This window comes from Metopolophium dirhodum, chromosome 4, assembly GCF_019925205.1.
Source record: "Metopolophium dirhodum isolate CAU chromosome 4, ASM1992520v1, whole genome shotgun sequence".
NCBI classification, from domain to species: Eukaryota; Metazoa; Arthropoda; class Insecta; order Hemiptera; family Aphididae; genus Metopolophium; species Metopolophium dirhodum.
The window spans coordinates 573,072-592,901 of NC_083563.1; the positions used below are offsets into that span (position 1 = coordinate 573,072).

Genomic DNA, 19,830 nt, shown 5'->3' on the forward strand with positions numbered 1-19,830 from the left:
TAGGCAAATAACCCATGATGTCCAAGCCTTTATTTTAAATTTAAAAAAAAATAGTACTATTGCCTACATTATATTATATACGATATAATATAATTACTTATATAATATATTATCATAGGTACTTCACTTCACGAGTTGTAAGTATACGATATATATTATAATAAATTATGTACCTACCTAATTATGATCGGTCGGAGTGACAGACACACGTCCACTTGTCGCGGTACGGCGCTGCGGGACTAGTGAGGGGAGGGGAAATTATAATATTATTATCATAAAATCGTCTTATCCTCGCCGCCGCCGTCATGTCGACTGCAAACTCTAAAACGTCTCTAACGCGCATGTAATACTATAATATTATAATAATGTTATAATACGACACACTATAGTACGCTTACCAATATAGGTACATATTTTATTGTATTAATTACGATTCACCTCTAATATTATAGCGTCCTCCTCGCACGTCTGCCAATCTGTTGGTCGTGCAGGTGTCGTGGGGGGGAAATGACGTTTACCCGGTCGGTCGCACGAATCGCCTCCGCCGCCGCCACCGCCGCCGAGTAGGTTCTTCTTCTGCGTCGTCCGCGAGCCCGCAAATGCATTGCCCGACCACTCCGACCATCGTCTCAGTCGCACACGCGTTTTTACATAACGTCGGACGCTCGCGCCCATTATAGCACCGTCGTCACAAGTCGTCCACATCGTCCGGTCAAGCTCGTCAGGACCGTCATCGATCGATCGCTGGTCATTGCTCGTTCTCGTCTACCTCAAAACTTGCTAGCCGCCGACATGAAGCCGCTAAACCTCGCGGTAAGCATTGCAATATAATATGTAATACCTATACGGTAATAGGATATTGTCCCTTCACATAGTATTATAACATACCACCGATGTGTGCCATGTTCGAACGGTATACGAAGCACATATTTTTAAAAAATTTACTCTCAATAGTATTACGTCTTGTCATCGCATTCCGTGCAATCCACGTGCGGTTACCACAAGGCATAAGGTATTCTATTATCATACCAAATAGCTTTAGTTGAATATATTCAACTATGTACTTCACTGTGTGGTTAGGTTAGGTTAGGTTAGGTGGTTGGTAGGCTAATGGTTTTACCTAAACAATATTAAATATTTTATCCGGTGGATAACAAGAAAAAATTCAGATCACGGACACGGTTACACGGAATACGGTGACAGTGTATATATATATGACATCTTCATATACCGTGGTATAGGTGACATTGTAACACACACATATATATAGTATGTAACCGCGATTGATTGTAGTTGTAGATGCATCGATGTATACTTAGGCAATACCCGCGTGTAGTGTTGTTGTAATGATTTCATTTTTTAATTATAAATAATGCGGACTATTGCTGATGTATCATTTGGCGCGATTGGGTATTAAAGTATGTTTACCCCCTCCTGATAAAGATCAAAATAAATAATATTATTTTCACTTTACATTTTACAACTATTATTAGTTTGAAATGCGTAAATAATGAGTAAATAACTAGGTACCTATCCGTTTTAAATCATATTAACATAAGTATAATATTATTATAATGATTAATCAATTACTGCACGTCTTAAACGAGTTGAACCGTCGAGAAAAAAAGATAAAAAGCCACTATAGTCTCTTCCAACCAATTATCTCTGTTTTTTTTTTTATTTGAACTACCGACATACTTTTAAATATTACGAGCATATAATTGGTTTACGGATTCATTTTCTCTTACATAATATAACAATTATCGTAATTATCGTAACTAAACCGAACCACACACGAATACAAAGTATTGAGGATATAATCTTATAAGTTATAATATTATGTATAACTCTTTAAAAAAAACGCACTCAACTCTCCAGTTCCCACCATAAAATGCTCGTATTATCCCTCTAAATAATAAATTATCAGAACGCGTTTGTCGCATTGCTGCAGGACAAGGACGTGACCTTGTGCCAAGAGTGTCTGTACTTCAGGTGTGGGGTGGATATAAAACGCCGCACTTGAGACCACGAAGGAGAGTGGTAAAACCGGACCGATAGATTTACTTATTTTTTTGCTCTTCGTAAGCAAATGAGAATGCGGTACAACATTTAATGATATTATCGACGTAATCGTTATATTGTTATTTATTGTCTTTATACTATTATCGATGTCCGCAAGACCTATTGTATTCATCACCTTCTCCGCAAGATTTAATGAGATCTCCTGGAACTCACTGGTTTATATATACTCAGGACAAATTTCTAACTATTTTTTTTTTTACAAACTTCTTGAATCTTTTAAATTCTTACAAATAAGTACCTACCTATACACTGACGGCATAAGCATAAAACATTCATATCATACCAATATAATATCACATAATGAAATAAGTTATAAAAGAGGTGGTCATCATCACAGTTTACTATAATCGCATCAAGAGCTTTTTAGATTTTAATAAGCGTATAATACGTTAAAAATTAACTATACCTATAGGTACTACAGTCAAATTTATTTTATTAATATTATGATCGCACGCATATTAAAAAATACTTCCAACCGATGGTAGCGTGAGAACAGTGACGATGGAGTAACCGAATGAATTCGTAAAAGTCAAGTGTAAATACTAAATACCACACATAACCAAAAGGAATAAACTGAATGTATTCAGTGTGCTATACAACTCGGGTGAACTCAAACATGTATTTTTTTTTTTTTATAGCAAATGAATTGATCATTTGTAGTATATTATAATGACACATGGGCGAATGCGACGATAATTGATTACCCATCATGTGGTAAAATACGCGTGCGGACTTATAGTATATTATGTACAACGCTGCAGTAAATAATATTCGATATTTGATTTATCATTTAACATAACGGACATATTGTATGTACAGCGTGTTGAGTCGATTTTACTTTTCCGGCTTTTAGAAGGTGAATAACTTCGCTGATTGAAGAATCAACATGTGGCTGATGGCCGTATATTTGTCCTCACGACATTCGTACATGCTGTACAAACACGACAACCACAAAATATAATATTTCAAACCGTGCACAGTGCGAGTCAATAATAATAATAATAACGTATTGTGTTTGTCGTGAAATACTATATATTCGTTGGCCGACGACGTAGGTTTAATATAATAACACTAATAATAATATGTAAAATACGATTATTTTTCGGCACACGTCCCATCTCGATAGGATCAAAATATAATAACATGTGACCAAGGGCACACATCGCCGTGTTTTCGACTAGGTATTTGGTTACGGATATCATCTGCTGGCCTGCGCAATGGACTCGATATTGTATTGTAACTCGGTCGACTGAAATGGAATGAAAAATAAAAAAATAAAACCAAAACGACGATTTTAACAGCTCAAGACAGTACGACATTTTAATTGGCTCATTGTGTGCATATAATATACATACGGCGGTCATCCCGCAGAGTGGTCGCTTTATTCATTTCGTTATAATATTGTATAGGTACGCTGTATACATTATAATTTACGAATACACCGCTCCCGGTAGTAATACGATCGTGCATATATGATAATATTCTATACACATTGTAATATGTGGTTCGATATTAAATTGCCGTCGAGGCGTCCTGAAACGATCGCCGAACAACAACCCGTCGTCGTGGAGGTATACCGCGGGAGGGATGACTGTATACTATACTATGTATATATATTATAGTTTATAAATAACAATTATTATTATATTATCGTCGGTTATAAATAATGCACATAATATAATATGTCTGGCGTTTTTACAATTATTAATGTTTAATTAAATTTCGAAAAATACTATATACCGCGCACACAATACGCGATCAATGATCGCCGCCGTATATACTTATACATATAGGCAGGTAGACCTAACCTATGGCTGTACACCATACTATGCATATAATAATATTATATTATATTATGGCCGCAGATGTATTGCTAATTATTCGCATTCACATGCATCATGATTTCTCGGCGTCGGACTTCGTTGTTAAAACAATAGGTAGCGGGATTTAGCCGCTTGATGTCTTCATTGTGATTTGTTTTGTTTTTTATTTTTTCCACCCGACCGTATAACTGACCAGTTTGTGTCGCTACATTGTTATATGTGCGACGGCGCGTTCGGATTTGACGGGCCAAAATTATATTATTATACCTATACAATATTATATATCATAGTACTATGTACCCACCTGTATGTATAATAATAATATTACAGTGAACGATTATTATATTACACACACTCCGACGCGAAAGCAATAATAATTAACGCAGTCGATAGTGTATTTCGATCTCCCGCGATTCACACTGCGTCAATACAATATAAGCGGCGTGCGCGCATAGAATAACATTATTGGAAAGCCGAAGCGATGAGTTTTTCTGCGATAATATTATCATGTGATAATATAACCATGGTATGCGACGTCTGTAGTTTGCGTGTGTTTTTTATTCGTTATTTCGAGTGAAAAAAAACGATCTGCTGTGACTCGTGTGAATTTCAAGCCCCGGATTAAGACGTCAAGGTATACCAATAGGTATTTAATATAATTATTGCTCTTTGCCCCCATAATTGGACAAAAAAAAATACAGAAGTTTACTTACTGTCCTTATCGCTGTTTTAAATTCAAGATGTTTGTAAAATTGCTTGGTAATCATTTCACCGCATAAATAAATGTCATTATTTTCAAGTATTTTTCTATCGAGTTTATTTTTGTACTATATATTTTGTCTTCATTTTTATTTGAATGTTATTCGTTCGTCATTTATAATCATTCACTTGGAATTATTGATGGGATTACGTCTTATGAACTGCAGTCATGGTCAGATGATTGAGAATATTATAAACGATTTAATAACAATATATGTACTTTGACGGATAAACAAATTATGAAATTACCTATGTAAAGTAGTAACTATCTATTCATAAGACTCAAGTTTTAAATTATCTAGTAATCATTTGAATATGATGGATTGACAAGGTATATACTTTTTAATAGGTTTTTAATGTATTAAAACGAAAACATTTTATCGTAATGAAAATCTATCTGTCCACAACAGGTTAACCATAACAATCTACTTATTGCTAATGAGTTCCATAGAGCAAAGTAGTTTCATATAAAAACAAAATATTAAAACGCTATACATTCAATATCACACAAATTATTAAGTTTTGGACGAATATTATATTATGCATTATACCTATTCACTAAATTAAGCCGCAAAGACACTGATGTAAATAACCAAAAACCCATAACCCAATTCTTGATATTTTGTAAAATCTATGAACCATAAAATATATAGTTTTGTTAATAAGTATTAAGTATTCAAGAAAACGAAAACCTTACTAAAAATTGGCCAGAAACAAAAATGTGTATCCAGCCCGAAAGCATATTTATATTTAAAAAAACAGTAAAAATAGAGATCTATAAGATGATAATTCCTAAATCTCCTATATAATATTATCCTAATATATTTATTTATATATTTCATACGGACCACGGACGCAAGGTCCAATAACAATAAGATATAAATATATATATATATATAGATAGATATTCATAATTTAACTCCGTGTCTTCAACCCTTTCATCGGACCCTATACACAAAATATTTATTACCAACTGTAAGTGTGCAATTTATCAAATTTTTTTGCCATCATTCAATAGAAACATTTGTAGAGAACTTTATTTTTTAAGGTTAGGTACCTAACAATTTTTTTCAAAAAATCATAGTACGATCCGTCTAAAAATCGTCAAAGTATTCTGAATTTGTATTTTTCTAATAATAGTGGATAATAATACTATAATACGGTACGTGGTGAATATTATATTAGTATCAACAAATTTCGTGTCATGCAGCAGGAGCTTAAGTATAACATTTTTACCGCTCACTTAGGTTAGTGCTATATACTGCTATACACAGCGGAGCGTATAGCGTGATACTTGGTGATCCTAGGCGGTGCAGGCCCGCATAAAACACAACAATTAAATGATTAAGCAGTGCTGCTAGAAAGAGTCTGATGCTAGAAACTAATAAAAAATTTAAAAACCGTAGTACGCTACTCGATATTTTTCATATACAAGGAAAATCTATGAATCATAATATTAATAAGTTTTTGTTAATACCTAACCGTGACAACGAAAACCTCACGAAAAATCGGTCTGAAACGAAAAACGTGTATTCAGCCCTAAAACATAATATTATTTATGTTAAAAACAATATTAAAATAAATGACAATATATTAGCCAGAATAGGAAAAATGTAATGTATTATTCTGTGGATGCGCAGCCTGGCGATAAATCCACCGACGCCGAGTGTAAATCAAACATAATTACACCGTGTAGGTGTCATCTTTTGCATAGTATCACTGCGATGTCAATGCGCCTTCCACCAAATTACATCATCACGACGAAGATTTCGTTATTATTTCCTACCGTATATAATATATTGTGCACACATAGTATTACCCTTATATGATATTATATACTTTAGTCCCACGCAGTTGAAGGATCGATACGAATTATCCATTATAATGATGCTACGATTTATGACATGGCGTGTACGGTGAACACGAGCCCAACGGTAGTTTTATAATATTATTTAATATATTAATTTCATTCCTATTATTTTGTTACCACGTGGGCTTACCCCGCGTAGTCGTTTAAACATTATAAACGTGCAAATTTACGACGACGCAAAATCCAAAATAACCGTCGCCCGTCACCCATTCGCAGTGTTTATACACAATTAAATTATGTAATGGTGTATTTTGTATGTATTTTGTGTGGGATCGCCTAAACAACACTTGACACATCTACATTATACTCGTATTATTATAATAGTACCTACCTATGACAATAATATGTTATTATATAGTTTTCGTGGTCGGCAAATATTTTTATTATTATTATTATTATATTCGTCGCCGGGCGACGGCGGCGGTGGTTCGGGAGTCATTGGCCGGAGGTCAACGCACACGCCCTCCCCTTCCCCTTCTAACACCCACCCCACCCAACCCGCCAGCCAGACAACCAAACATACCCATCGCGACCGGTCGTGTCCAAAGTTCACGTGCAGATATAGGTAACATAACGCGGTACGTATTTTTTAAAAAACATTTTTTTTTTCAACCGCGAAAAACGTGTTATTAAGTATATCCGTTTGGCCAACACGCATTAATGCATTATCATATTATTATTATTATAAATATTACGAACACTGCACATGATAATAATATTATGTGCGGACAAGTTCGCCCACCGACCACTCGGCCACCCGATCCTTCCCCACGCCCTGTCCCGCCCTGTTCGGCACTTCAGCCCCACCCGATGGCTTTTAATTAACGCGTCGGACCGCTCCCGCTCGACGCGTGCAGTGCTACAGGTGGTTATGGGTACCTACCTATATAGTACCTTATAAGGTACCTATATCTTATTATGTAAATTTGACCGCCGAAAGTGTCTACATCATCACCACCGTTGATATTAGCGGTTGCGAGCGAAAAACCGGATAAATACACTATTAATTGTCATCGTTTTTTTTTTCATTCTCTGCGATGGAATGCCGATGAATTTAAATACTATTATAATTTTTAATTGATTTCTGATTTTATTCTTGATCTTATTGAATATTAAAATCCTCGCAAAAATATTCTGCGTCGGTACCTGTAGGTATATGCAAATTTAAATGGTTGGTGTAGTTTTAAAAAATAAAAAACCTTGAAAATATCTAGGTAGTAAAAATTAATTTTTTATATTTATGGTAGCTTAAGTATATATACTCGAAAACTACTCGACTGGTTTTGACGAAAATTCCAAATTGTTCTTAGAGGTATCAGAAAAGCTCAGTGATTAGTTCAAAAATATACCTAGTCATCTCGGTCAAATTAGTTCACAGAGGTAGATTATTATTATTATTATTATACAATAATTAGGTACTTATAAAGTTATAAAGCGCTACATTTTAAATATTTTGTTCATATCTTCACGAGCAAAGTTTGGTTATACAGCTATTTTTAAATATTATTGTACTGTACATTTACAGTTTATACAAATTTCTAAATCCTACTTGTAATACTATTATATTACTAATACCTATATACATGTACAGAAATTTCCAAAATCTCATTTCAAATATCATATTATACTTATACTATATACGCATGCGTCATATGTGACACCGACACGGTATTATTATATCGTAATTTCGGTAATTACCGTCAATGGGACTAACTATATGTAGCCATGTAAGTATATACGTAGTTATAGGTACATGGTATATCGATACATAATATATTTGCGCATGTATGTACCTAGTAATTCCTACATATAAAGTAAAATATCACGTCCAAGAAAACACAATTTTAGGTTGACGCGACATTATGCCCAACAGCAATATGTACTCGTAGTACACACATTACCAGATAACCGGAAAATTGCATTTAGATTATTAATTTCCTCTGATGATAATTCTCATCAAATTCATTTCAATGACGCGTTGTCCTAGTTTTCTGCACAAATGACATTTTCAACGTTTTTTAGGCAAGCGGCATGGACACTATACAGACGACATTGATTGGGCACGTAGATATTATAGGAATAGGTACTTATATTATCAAAAACAGATTACAATATTATAGTTATTACCTATTATTTTAATCGTAACGGCCTTTTTTTTAAACTAATTAATTTTCACGATCATTATACTGTTTGCCATCTTATATCTAATTCATTTATAGGATATTATTGTCCAATAATGTGAATACTTCACAGGCAGCAATTTGTTGTTTAATAATATTATTATATTATAATAAAGAATAATATTATTATAACTTTATTATAATATTATCATTACAAAATGCTGTCTGGGTTATAGTTGTTTTCACTGAAAATATAAGCGTATACATTATTGGATTAATTATTATTAAATTTGTAAGTTGTAACAGTTTATGATTTTAATTTTAATATAAATGTATGCACTTCTTTACAACAATTTTATGTAAACTATAAATTTATGAGCACCATATTTTATAATACCGTAATTCAATGTTGTGGACTGCAGTTATTAAAATATGTATGGTAACCACAGCACATTTTTTATGACATTATAAATAGGTGGCAATAATTTATTATATATAGCTTAAAATCAAGATAGTTAATTTTATGATTAATTTATTTTAAAAAATACGTCGCTTTATTGCATTTTTTAATATGGAATTCAATTTCCCTTATATTTGCATAATTTATTGGAATACGAATTCGGTTTAACCGTTTTTAAGCTGTATAACGTAACTGTCAACCTTGTTAAGACGATGCTGGTGACTAAATTTATTGAAAACGTGTATTGAATATTTATATTATATTTATTTATTTAATACGAGATTTACAGTAATATTATAACGTCACGTTTCGGTTTTTTATCGTGTGTAATGAAATGCAAGTTATATTGAAAAAATTTCAAACATAAAAAAATTAGCTTTGCATCTGCCCTGCAGTACTCCTATAGTATAGGTACGTATTGATTGGTTACAAATTACAAACCTATACTATATAATATGTTTGTATACTTAATCAACCATTCTTAAGCGCACACTGATCATATTATGACACAGTGAGATCAGTGAATATATTATAGTTATTAGTTATTGAGTAAAGTTCAAAGCATAATCATAAACAGTTAATATAATAATATAGGTACCCAAAAATATGTAGTTTCTACTAAGAATTTATGACGGTAAAAAAAATTCAGAACAATTTATAAAAAAAACTAAATAGGTATAGCCGGTATACTTTTATTGGACAGGACTACATTTTCCGTTTACATACCTACATGATTTTGTGCTCTCTCTGCGTGTAGTAGAACATTTTTGTAAAATGACCGGTAAAACTAAATTTTACCGATTATCTCTTTTTAAATTTTGACGTTCCAGAACGCGTTTGTATTCGTCTCGCTTTTAACCTTTTTCATAATAACGATAATATATTACACGGTGCTCTTTCATATCTCTATGTGTATCGATCTTTTGTGCCCAGCCGTCGTCGGCATGCATTTTTGCGTGGTCATACACATCAAAATCAAATAATAATAATATGGTTATTGGTTTAGTGTCATCCAGATCACGTATATTCGTGTATAATAACATAAAGCGAATAAGCTTATATATATATATATATAGTATAATATCATACAAATTTTCGGAATAAGGCCACTGCACCATTGTAGGCCGTTGCCAATAAAATAAACGAATTTCCATTTAGACGTCAGTTCGTTGATCACCTGTCGTTTAATGATGATTTTGCGCAAATTGTCAAGAAATTCAGGAATAAGTCGTTTTCATCGCGGACTTTGTGTATTATTTATTATATTATGGTTGTTCCGATTTCAGACGTAACTTATTATCTTTGTCGGCATGGTTCTTAGTCTGGGGACTTGCCGCACGGGTTAAACTGGTCGCGTGCGCCCAAAAGATTCATTACAATAATAAAAATAGAAATTTACCGTTATCTATACACGGCAAGAATCTTCCCGATGTATGTTTGACACTACAACTTACTATGCACTATAATAAATACTGAGCCGCCGCCCGTTTGAAAATAACCCGACCACTCTCTCCGAGATGGTACACTCTACATATCGAACAAATAATAATATTATACATACACGGCTATGAACTCCGACCGATTTAATAACGTTCCTTCGCGTGTACCCCGCGATTGTGTTTGAAAAATCCGTCGGTCCATACAAAAGTGTCTTTTGAGAGTGAGTGTGAGAGGGACAGGGGGACAGAGAGGCAAAGAAGCAGGCATAGGAGAGAGAGAGAGAGAGAGAGAGAGAGATGACGCGAGGATTTCGTGTCAGTAACACGGGGCGGCGGGCCCCGGAACGACTGTCTGCAGTCATATCCGCCGATAAGGATCTGCAGCAGAAGATAACAGTGGCTGGCCGGAAGTCGAAATTAGAATAGTATAATGTGAATTGTCTGCGACAATTATTTTATCGTTGTGTGGGTACAGATTTAATAATGTGTAATTACCATTTACCACCCACTAACCCGGTTTGGTTAATAATTATTGTTTTTGAAGTCATACGCCAGAAAAGTGTTTAAAACAAAACATGATGAGATAGTTATAACGGGTCTTTCCATGAGTATTTTACGCTGTTCAATGCGATTTACATAAAATATTACAAGCACGTAAATTATTATTTAATAAGTATCACTAATTGATGGTCTGTTTCTCAACGTCTGAAAAAAAAAAACACTTGTTATTAAAATTACAACAGAATGTTATCCGATATAATTTTAAATCACTTTTTTCAAACAAAAATGTTAAAACTAATATTATTTTTATCGTAGAAAAAAAATAAAAATAGCGGTTTTGTTATAAAGCAGCTATAATAGCTATTATACGAGTTATCTATAATTAAATCATTATAAATGATGAAGACTATTACAAACATGTCTTCGAAAGTAATTATTATATTGTTATGCCAGGTCGTATACCATCAACGGCAACAACAATAATAATATGGTCTTTTGCCATCTCATATTAAATAATAAATACTTGCGATGAATAAATCATATAATCCAACAATAAAAGTAAAATCAGGCCACTCGAGGAGGATTCGGAAGCAAATATGAAAAATCGATTAGACAGCCATTATGTATAGGCATCGGCATTATAATGATAAACGGACAATGGAGTTATAGAAAATATTATGATCACTAAACACCGCGTGTGATTTAGGAGATGGTAGAGGGAATCGTGGTTACAGTGAAAGGTGGTCGGGAAGTCAGTGGTCATAGTGCTTTTGATTCTCGGACCATCTGCATGTATGTGAACGCATTGTGTTAACATAACTATTAATAGTATTATGATGTTTTTACAGGTAAATCATTCTCGTTTTTTGTCCATAAGTCGTGTTTTTTTTCATACTATATGTAACGATTTTTCAGGTATTGTTGTTCTGTCTGATCGCCTATGGACACAGCAGACCGTCGGACAACGATGAACACGACGAGATCATAAGAGAAGCGAAGAGAGATAATAAACACTTCCAACAGTAAGTGAAAAAAAACGTTTTTGTTTTGCGCTTCTCGAAAGCGACAAATCGATTAATGTAAATAATATAATATTTTACTATATATCAACAACACTACACACCTTAACAAATTATAAACATTAAACACTGTACAAAAAATGGGTTTAACACTAAATTAACGCATTTGATAACTGCAACTGACTTATAAGATAATATTATAAACTAGGTACCGACTGACAAAAGTTTTAAGTTTAAAATCCTTAAACTCTGATTGGACTAGTTGAGTACATTATATTTTACTAAACACACACGTTAGCAGTGCACAATTTCGGTGGTTTTTTCTTGTTTTCTACGGTTTTAGTGCTTTATGCAAAATTATGGCAATGGATCGGTCAATATATTCAATGCGTGTAACATAGTATATAGAAGGTAAGCTTATTTTCAAACACATTTTTTTTTTATTATTATTTTTGTCCTGTAATTAATATTTCTGTTATGCTTTGTTTTTTCCCCGCTCAAATAGTTTAACATATTTTACTTTTTATAATTAATAGAATTAATATATCACTCGAAATGTAAACTTTCGGTAAAAGTTTTAAACATTTTTTGATATTAAATATCAAACAAAAATGTTTAAGATATTTTTTGGTGAGAGGTTAAAAAATAGTTTCTTTTTCGTAGTTTTTTTTTTAAATTTACTTTTATAAACACGGGTGGTTTAATAAGAATTTTGTGTATTTTAGTGATAGCGTAAGCGAACTACCGCTACACGAAATGGAATCTTCGACTACGGAAAACATGTTGGGCCGATTGAAATCGATAGCGCACCTGCGAATGGCCGAGACGAAAAAGCCGGCATTGGATTCCATAACCAGAGAAGAGCTGGAAGCGCTTAGGGACCTTTTAGACAAAAACCTTCAAAAGTACCAGAACTACAACGAGTACTCGACGAGGAAACGGCCGAGCGACCCGTACATAGGTCAGATCCTCCATAACCTGAACGGTGAACCGCCATCAACCGGTAACAACAACATGCAGCAACAGCAACACCACCACTACAACAACAACAACAACAACAATAACAACAACGACGGCGACGACGAACAACTGTCGGACCACCACCAGATGCCCATCAGGCGCAAGATCATCAGACATACGGTGTTCGCGACGCCAATGCAGGGCGGCAACGTGGGCGTTCCGAATCGGATTTATAACGGCGGTGACGCGTCGTCGAGGATCGATTGGTCGTCGCCTTGGGCCGATTACTTTCCGATATTGATCAAAGATCCGCTGCAGACGATGATGAACTCATTTTCCGAGATCATAGAGTACGGTCCGGCCGCTGACATTTGCAGGCACTCGACGGGCGACGTGGCAACCATGGTGGGTGAGGATGCCAACCGGTTGGACGGTGGGATATCGTCCCGGACTACTAGACGGATTGTCGGTGGCGGTAAAGTGTCCGCCGTTGGACCGGAAGCGCGGAGACGGTCGCGCCGGAACGCGGTGGCCGCGCGGTCGGAAGAGGAAAAGGGAGCGCTGCTGAATCACGTGCGGCCGTTCAAACACACGACTACGACGACCGTCTCGCCGGAACCGTCAAAGCTGTTCGGCTGGACGCCGGACAAGGAGGCCACCGAGCACAACGGCGACACGGGCCCGCAGATCAAGCGGCTAGTGGTGCGCCGCGGCGGCGTGGCGATCGCGGGCCCCGGCGGCATAGCCACCGCAGGATCCGGCGGCACGGCGATCGTGGGCCCCGGTGGGTCGGCGTACAGCAACAAGCACACCGCGTCCGGTTCCTCGGCGGACGTCCCCGTACCGGCCGGCGGCATCTCGATGGCCGGATATGGGCCACAGATGGTGCAGGGCCCGACCGGATATTTCGCGCCGTACCCGCAGCAAAACAACGGTTTCGGTCGGAGCTTGCGGGACGCGAGCGCCGGCGGCACGGCCTATCTGTCCGCGGACGGCGTCGCATACACGTTCCCCACGCCGTCCCGCGGCTTGACGGCGTCTCAACGTCGACGCGGCGCGGGCGACGGCCGTGAGATCTCACTTCCGGACGGCGCCAAGCTGATAGCCACCGGGCCGATAGTGTACTACAATCCGGAACCGTCCGTCCGGAAGAAGTCGCGCAAGAGCAAAAAGTCCGTGAAACTCGTCGACCACCAGTTCTGACGACAACCCCGCTGCCGTACGTTTATCCGTTTGTTCCTCTACAACAACACAAGACTGTCGTGATATATTGCACATGATGATAACAATATGATATTACTATAGCTCTATAATTGTTGTGTCTACATTTACACTATAATTACATATTATTATTATACGTACATAAGTTTACCTATATACCTATCGTATATTTTATAGTAATATGTTTAGTACCTAACTTAAATATTTAAGTAGACCTTTAACAATAATTTATTATACTTACCTATATAATACATATCAATTATTATATACTATAGGTAAATTAGAAACCTCGTGGTAGTTCTATAATATTATTTACATGTACAATATTATAAATATTTAAAAATCTGTAGTTCTTTTGTATGCTCTTAATTTATCAAACTAATAAGGTGAAGGCTGTATAAATTGTCATATTGTGTATTGTTATACGAGTAAGATATTACGCGTGCCTAACGTTATACGTAGTACATTATATTATTATACGATCTTTAATATTATACTATACTTATAATTAACAGTATTTTTCAAATTTCTTTTTAAATGTTTACTAATAATTTAACTATGAACTCAGAGTGTACCAACTACTTATTTATAATGTTTCGCTCGTTAATACGTTAACATAATTGGGTCTTATTTGATATTAAAGCTTACAAGTAGGTAGATAAGATACCTATATGTAATCTCAATCGCTAACTTATACTATTAAATTTTATTTTATAAGCAAACCTAATTAAGTAGAACACCTAAATTTTTATTTCGAAACATTATTTTAGTCTTATATAATTATAATTATATTATTTACTGCAATAACCTCGTTGTAATATTATAACTCAAACAGAATATTATGATGTAAAATATTTTGGTTGATTTCTAAGTGATGTTTAGAATAATTATATTGGAGTAGGTACCTATATAATGCATTCAAAACTATATTTCATACAAACATTGAGTTTTAATATTTTGCATTTCAAAATTGCTCTCTATTTGTAAATGAACTTTTGTATCTTACATAATTTCACACAATTAGGTATATATGTAAAACATTTTTTTAAAATTTAAATTTAAATACAACGTATATTTTACATTTTAATTCAAAGTTTTGTGGTAGAACATTAATTTAGTTATAACGAATCAATACAATCTTGAATTAATTTATTATATCATAGTTTTAGAATATAAGCCTTTCATGGATTTAAAAATTGGAAGGTACTATTTAGACATTTGGTACTATTGGTACTAACACGTCAATTTAAAACTGCATTAGTGCGTTACTGTGTAGGTATAATATTTCAATAACAAAAACCTCAAAACATAAACTAATAAAACGAGATTTTTCTTCACATCAAAGATTTTTTTTACCAACGGAAGTAGTGATGTACCATACGTGAAATCGGTGACAGGCCGTAAGTTTATGGTCATAAAGCTACATAATTGTGTGACTGTGCCTATATAAAAAAAAAATACAAGTACAACAACAACAACAACAACAACATCAACAAGATACCTACTAACCTAAAAACAAGTAATCAAATAGTAAAACCAGATACACTGCTTTTGAAAATTTTAAAGTAAAAATATTATGTACCTACGCGTTTTGTACCAATGTAGGTGATGTAGGTACATCACATAAATTTGTTATTAACAGACAGCAAATGGCTCATAAGTTGCTCTCGATTATAATATAATAGTGTTCATTGCTTATATTATTATACCTATATTAAAAGATAATACACAGTGAAACTTCCATATTACAAAGTCTCATGGAGCATAAAATAAAACCGTGTTATATAAAATTTTGTTAAGTAGAATTGAATAAATTTGGTTCTAATTTGGTTAGATTCTCAAAAATATTTTTTAAATACAAAATTTTGTTAGATGGAAGTTCTTTATAATATGAAAGTTTCACTGTATTTCTAAATTGTACATAAAATGCAAATACTACTAGTTACTATGTATATATCATGTTTCCCCAAAAATCGGGTACACTTTATAACTTAGTTCATATTACTCAGCACCTACCCAGTACCCTATATAATATATATATATATGAATATTCTGTGTGTGGTACATGAAACTAGATGATTGGATCTTAAATTTCTATAAGTTATAATTTTTTAACTCTTGTATATTCACATGCGCAAAAACTTAATTTTTTCTGTGCCCTATTTTCACGGTTTTTCGTATAATATATGATTATAACTTTTACTATTTATTTAAACGTTTATATATTGATAATATTATCATTGTTATCATTGTTATGTAAGATATTTTACTGTTTATCACCTATAACCATCATGGCATTTTTATATAACTAGCTGTATTACCCGACTCCAATCGGGTAATTTATCTTTCTATCATTTTCCGTTTTGTTTCAGATGAAATGTATAATACACACCTTTATAAACAGAATAACAATGATTTTTTTTTTATTTCAAGTCCAAATATACAATCTTTTTTGGATGACATAATAAGTATATATGATAAAAGACAGATAACATGAGAGTACGAAAAAAAATGAGTACCCTCCCCCCCATAATATTTTTTTTATTGAATAGTTTATTTACAATTATTTACTACAAATACATAAACCTAAATACAATAAGGAGATAAAGAATATATTGTCTACTCCTTTAACTCCGGCTTGTGGTGGAGCAAAGAGTTCTCGAGCAATCTTAAAAAAATAAATTTAAGAAAAAATTTAATATAGTTATTTAAAAGAAACAATTAGAACATAGCTAAAAAAATATTTACAAATATAACAAACATAATTACCTACCATGAAAATTTCAAGTCTCCAACTATATGTTGATTTTTTAGTCAGGACATCTTATTTTATCTATACAAAGAATAGAATAGGTTTAATTTTAAATTCAAACGAAGTATCAAGTGAAAACATTTACGAGTATACGAAACGTGTATGCACACTAAAGTATTATTGAATTTCGCTATAAATATGCGTCGGACAATATTAAATTTACGTTTTGGAATATAATTTTTATTAATTTGAGTTAAACACATAGACACAAATTGAGTTTATAAAAATAAGTGTAGTTCAGTGATGCGTTTATTATTCGTCTAAAATATATGCGTTTTTTTTTTGCTTTTGCACGTTACCGTTTGTATATTAAAATCTGTGTGAAAATCTTCGCGTACAAAACGACTGTTTATTCGTCTATATTATTATAGTCGATATCGATCCACATAATACTAATATATACATATATATATTCTATGGTTTAAATCCCAAACGAACTCATAGACGATCGTAGACTGCCACTACACTAAACGGAATGTCACATCCGTTGTACCGACAACACCACTGTAGATTTATTATATACCTACAATATACCAATACCATTAATGGTGTATACCGGTGCTTGAACGTCAACAACAAACAAACGAAAACCAAATAATACGTAAATTGAACGTGCCTTACGTACAAACACTGCACGATATCTCGTCATTGTAGGGCCAAACGCCTAAACCTAACCGTGGTTATTGTATGCGCAGGTATCGGCTGCCGTACTGGGCATTCGTGCCGACGTTAGGCGTTTGGCCCGGAGTCGCCGGAACCGGAAGTGGAACTGGATCAGCAGTCGCCGCCGCCGCCACAATCCCACCTCCGCCCAGAGGATCCGTCGCCGTGAACTTGGACAGCGGCCGAGTGACAGTGGTTGATGACGTGGCAGGCCGACCGGAAGTCGGGGACGCGGCCGCCGACCCAAACCGGAAGTGGCGGCCGGCGCAGGTAAAGCCGCTGCACTCGAACACGCCGAGCGTCGGAGGACCGAGTTGGCTGAGGAAGACGGCAGTGGCGGCGGCGGCGTCGGATCCGGTCGTACAGGCGTCGCAGGTGAAAAACTCCACGGCCGTCGCCACTGAGAGACCGGTCACCAAGATATACCTGAAACCGTCGGCCAGGGCGAAGGCCGGTGCCGGCGGCGTGGCCCTCTCGAACCCGATCAGCACGGCCGTGGTCCGCAGGGGTGACACAGTCAGCATTGAATACCTTCCGGACGCCACTGCGGAAGCGGGCGAAGGCGGCGTGGCCATCTCCCGACCGGAACTGGTCATTCATTTTATCGACTGAAACAAAACGCTAGATATCGACGACGACGCCGCCATAAAACCATTAGGTCTATAAACTGTGCCATACACACTCGTTATGATATAATAATATATGTTATAATATATTTATATATACGTACTTACTATTGTCTACTTATACAAAGTATAAAATCTATAATGATTTTTTTATGATATTATTTTTATTTTGTATTCAATAGTAACATGAGTGGTAGGTACTTTATAATATTTTCGTTTTCTACAAATTGTAAATACTCATGTTATAATAATATTATTGTGTGTTACTCATGTTTGTATACGAATCGATGTACTTATATGAATTTTTATTTGTGGCATTTAAATGCTCATCATATAATATAATGTGAAATGCCATAACTTCATCCTATATAAAACGTCTTTACTTCATCTAATTTGTTTTTTTATATCGTATTGATTTACCTATGACGTATCAAACGGAGAAATTAAACGTGACAAACTTGACGGGTTTATGAATAACAAGTTACCTACAATATTAATCACAATAGGACTTAACGTACGTACTATAATTTATTACAGTTACCCATTACCTATTTACTGTTTATATATTATATTTTTATATTGAAATATACACTGTGCATATAGTTAATTTGTGTACTCACATAATACATATTTTATTTTAACCATCCACGTGAATTGTTTTTACGATATTTTTATATCTATTTATACCTGTTTAGTTAAAACATTTTGTACCACCTATAAGTAGATAATATTGTTATTATGTAATTCGTCAGTACCTACCGTTGAAAAGTTGCAAGTACTTAAAGGAACTAAAAGCATTGCTTCGGGCATTTCGTTTGTAGCTTTTTTACTACTGTAAACATTTTGTAAATAATAAGTATATTATTTTGTTCTTTTTTTATTTGTTTAAAAATATTTTGTATAATATTAACACGGATAAAAATTATTTATCTCGGCAAAAGTTAAAGGTAATATTATGTAAGACTGATCCATTCCGTTATACATGATGTTCTTAATAGCTATTACTGCACTCAAAAAACCTAAGAAACCTCGACATTATGTCTTCGATAATTAATCTGTAAACATAAATAGGCATGCAGAATACCGAATAAGTTATTCTTCATTCGAATAAAATATGTTCTGAACATTCTTATAATACAATAGGTATTTGGATACAAAAAAAAAAGTATTCTTCGCGAGATTGCTTAGTGCTGATAATTGTGTATGAAGCATGACATATTAAAACTGTTTAAATTAATCGATATTATCAATATAATAATTATACTGGCTAATTTAAAAATAAGTAGATTGTATTTTGTAGGTAGGTTATCATGACATACACGATACATAATATTATATTTATATATTGTGCATCTGTTTTATTTTCGTCGTTTAGACGTAGTTTGGTTTATTTACGTTGAAAATCAAATCAAATATAATGACAAATAATAATAATTTTGTTATATTTAATCAAGTACCTCTATACCACATAATAA

The 19,830-nt window shown here is 34.4% G+C and overlaps 2 protein-coding genes across 4 annotated transcripts; both read left to right on the forward strand.

Moving 5' to 3' along the window:
• The first annotated feature begins 403 nt into the window (after positions 1-403).
• Positions 404-14,768, forward strand: LOC132942564 (uncharacterized). Of its 3 annotated transcripts, none has more exons than XM_061011105.1 (3): positions 404-813; positions 11,970-12,076; positions 12,799-14,768. In XM_061011105.1, exons 1-3 carry the CDS (start codon positions 793-795, stop codon positions 14,234-14,236), a joined length of 1,566 nt encoding a protein of 521 aa, XP_060867088.1. In that variant the 5' UTR covers positions 404-792; the 3' UTR covers positions 14,237-14,768. The 3 variants fall into 3 exon arrangements, with proteins under 3 accessions (XP_060867088.1, XP_060867089.1, XP_060867090.1); XM_061011106.1 differs by lacking the exon at positions 404-813 and adding an exon at positions 11,752-11,902; XM_061011107.1 differs by lacking the exons at positions 404-813; positions 11,970-12,076 and adding an exon at positions 12,098-12,484.
• A 2,985-nt stretch (positions 14,769-17,753) lies between these two features.
• On the forward strand, positions 17,754-19,001 carry LOC132942565 (uncharacterized). Its single transcript, XM_061011108.1, has one exon. It carries the CDS (start codon positions 17,754-17,756, stop codon positions 18,339-18,341), a length of 588 nt encoding a protein of 195 aa, XP_060867091.1. The 3' UTR covers positions 18,342-19,001.
• The last annotated feature ends 829 nt before the right edge of the window (positions 19,002-19,830 follow it).

Excerpts from the sequence above, each read along its gene's own strand:
- LOC132942564 (XM_061011105.1), top strand. The coding sequence starts at position 793 with ATGAAGCCGCTAAACCTCGCG. Across the intron at positions 814-11,969 it reads TGAAGCCGCTAAACCTCGCG|GTATTGTTGTTCTGTCTGAT; the intron begins GTAAGCATTGCA and ends ACGATTTTTCAG. Across the intron at positions 12,077-12,798 it reads GATAATAAACACTTCCAACA|TGATAGCGTAAGCGAACTAC; the intron begins GTAAGTGAAAAA and ends TGTGTATTTTAG.
- LOC132942565 (XM_061011108.1), top strand. The coding sequence starts at position 17,754 with ATGCGCAGGTATCGGCTGCCGTACTGGGCATTCGTGCCGACGTTAGGC.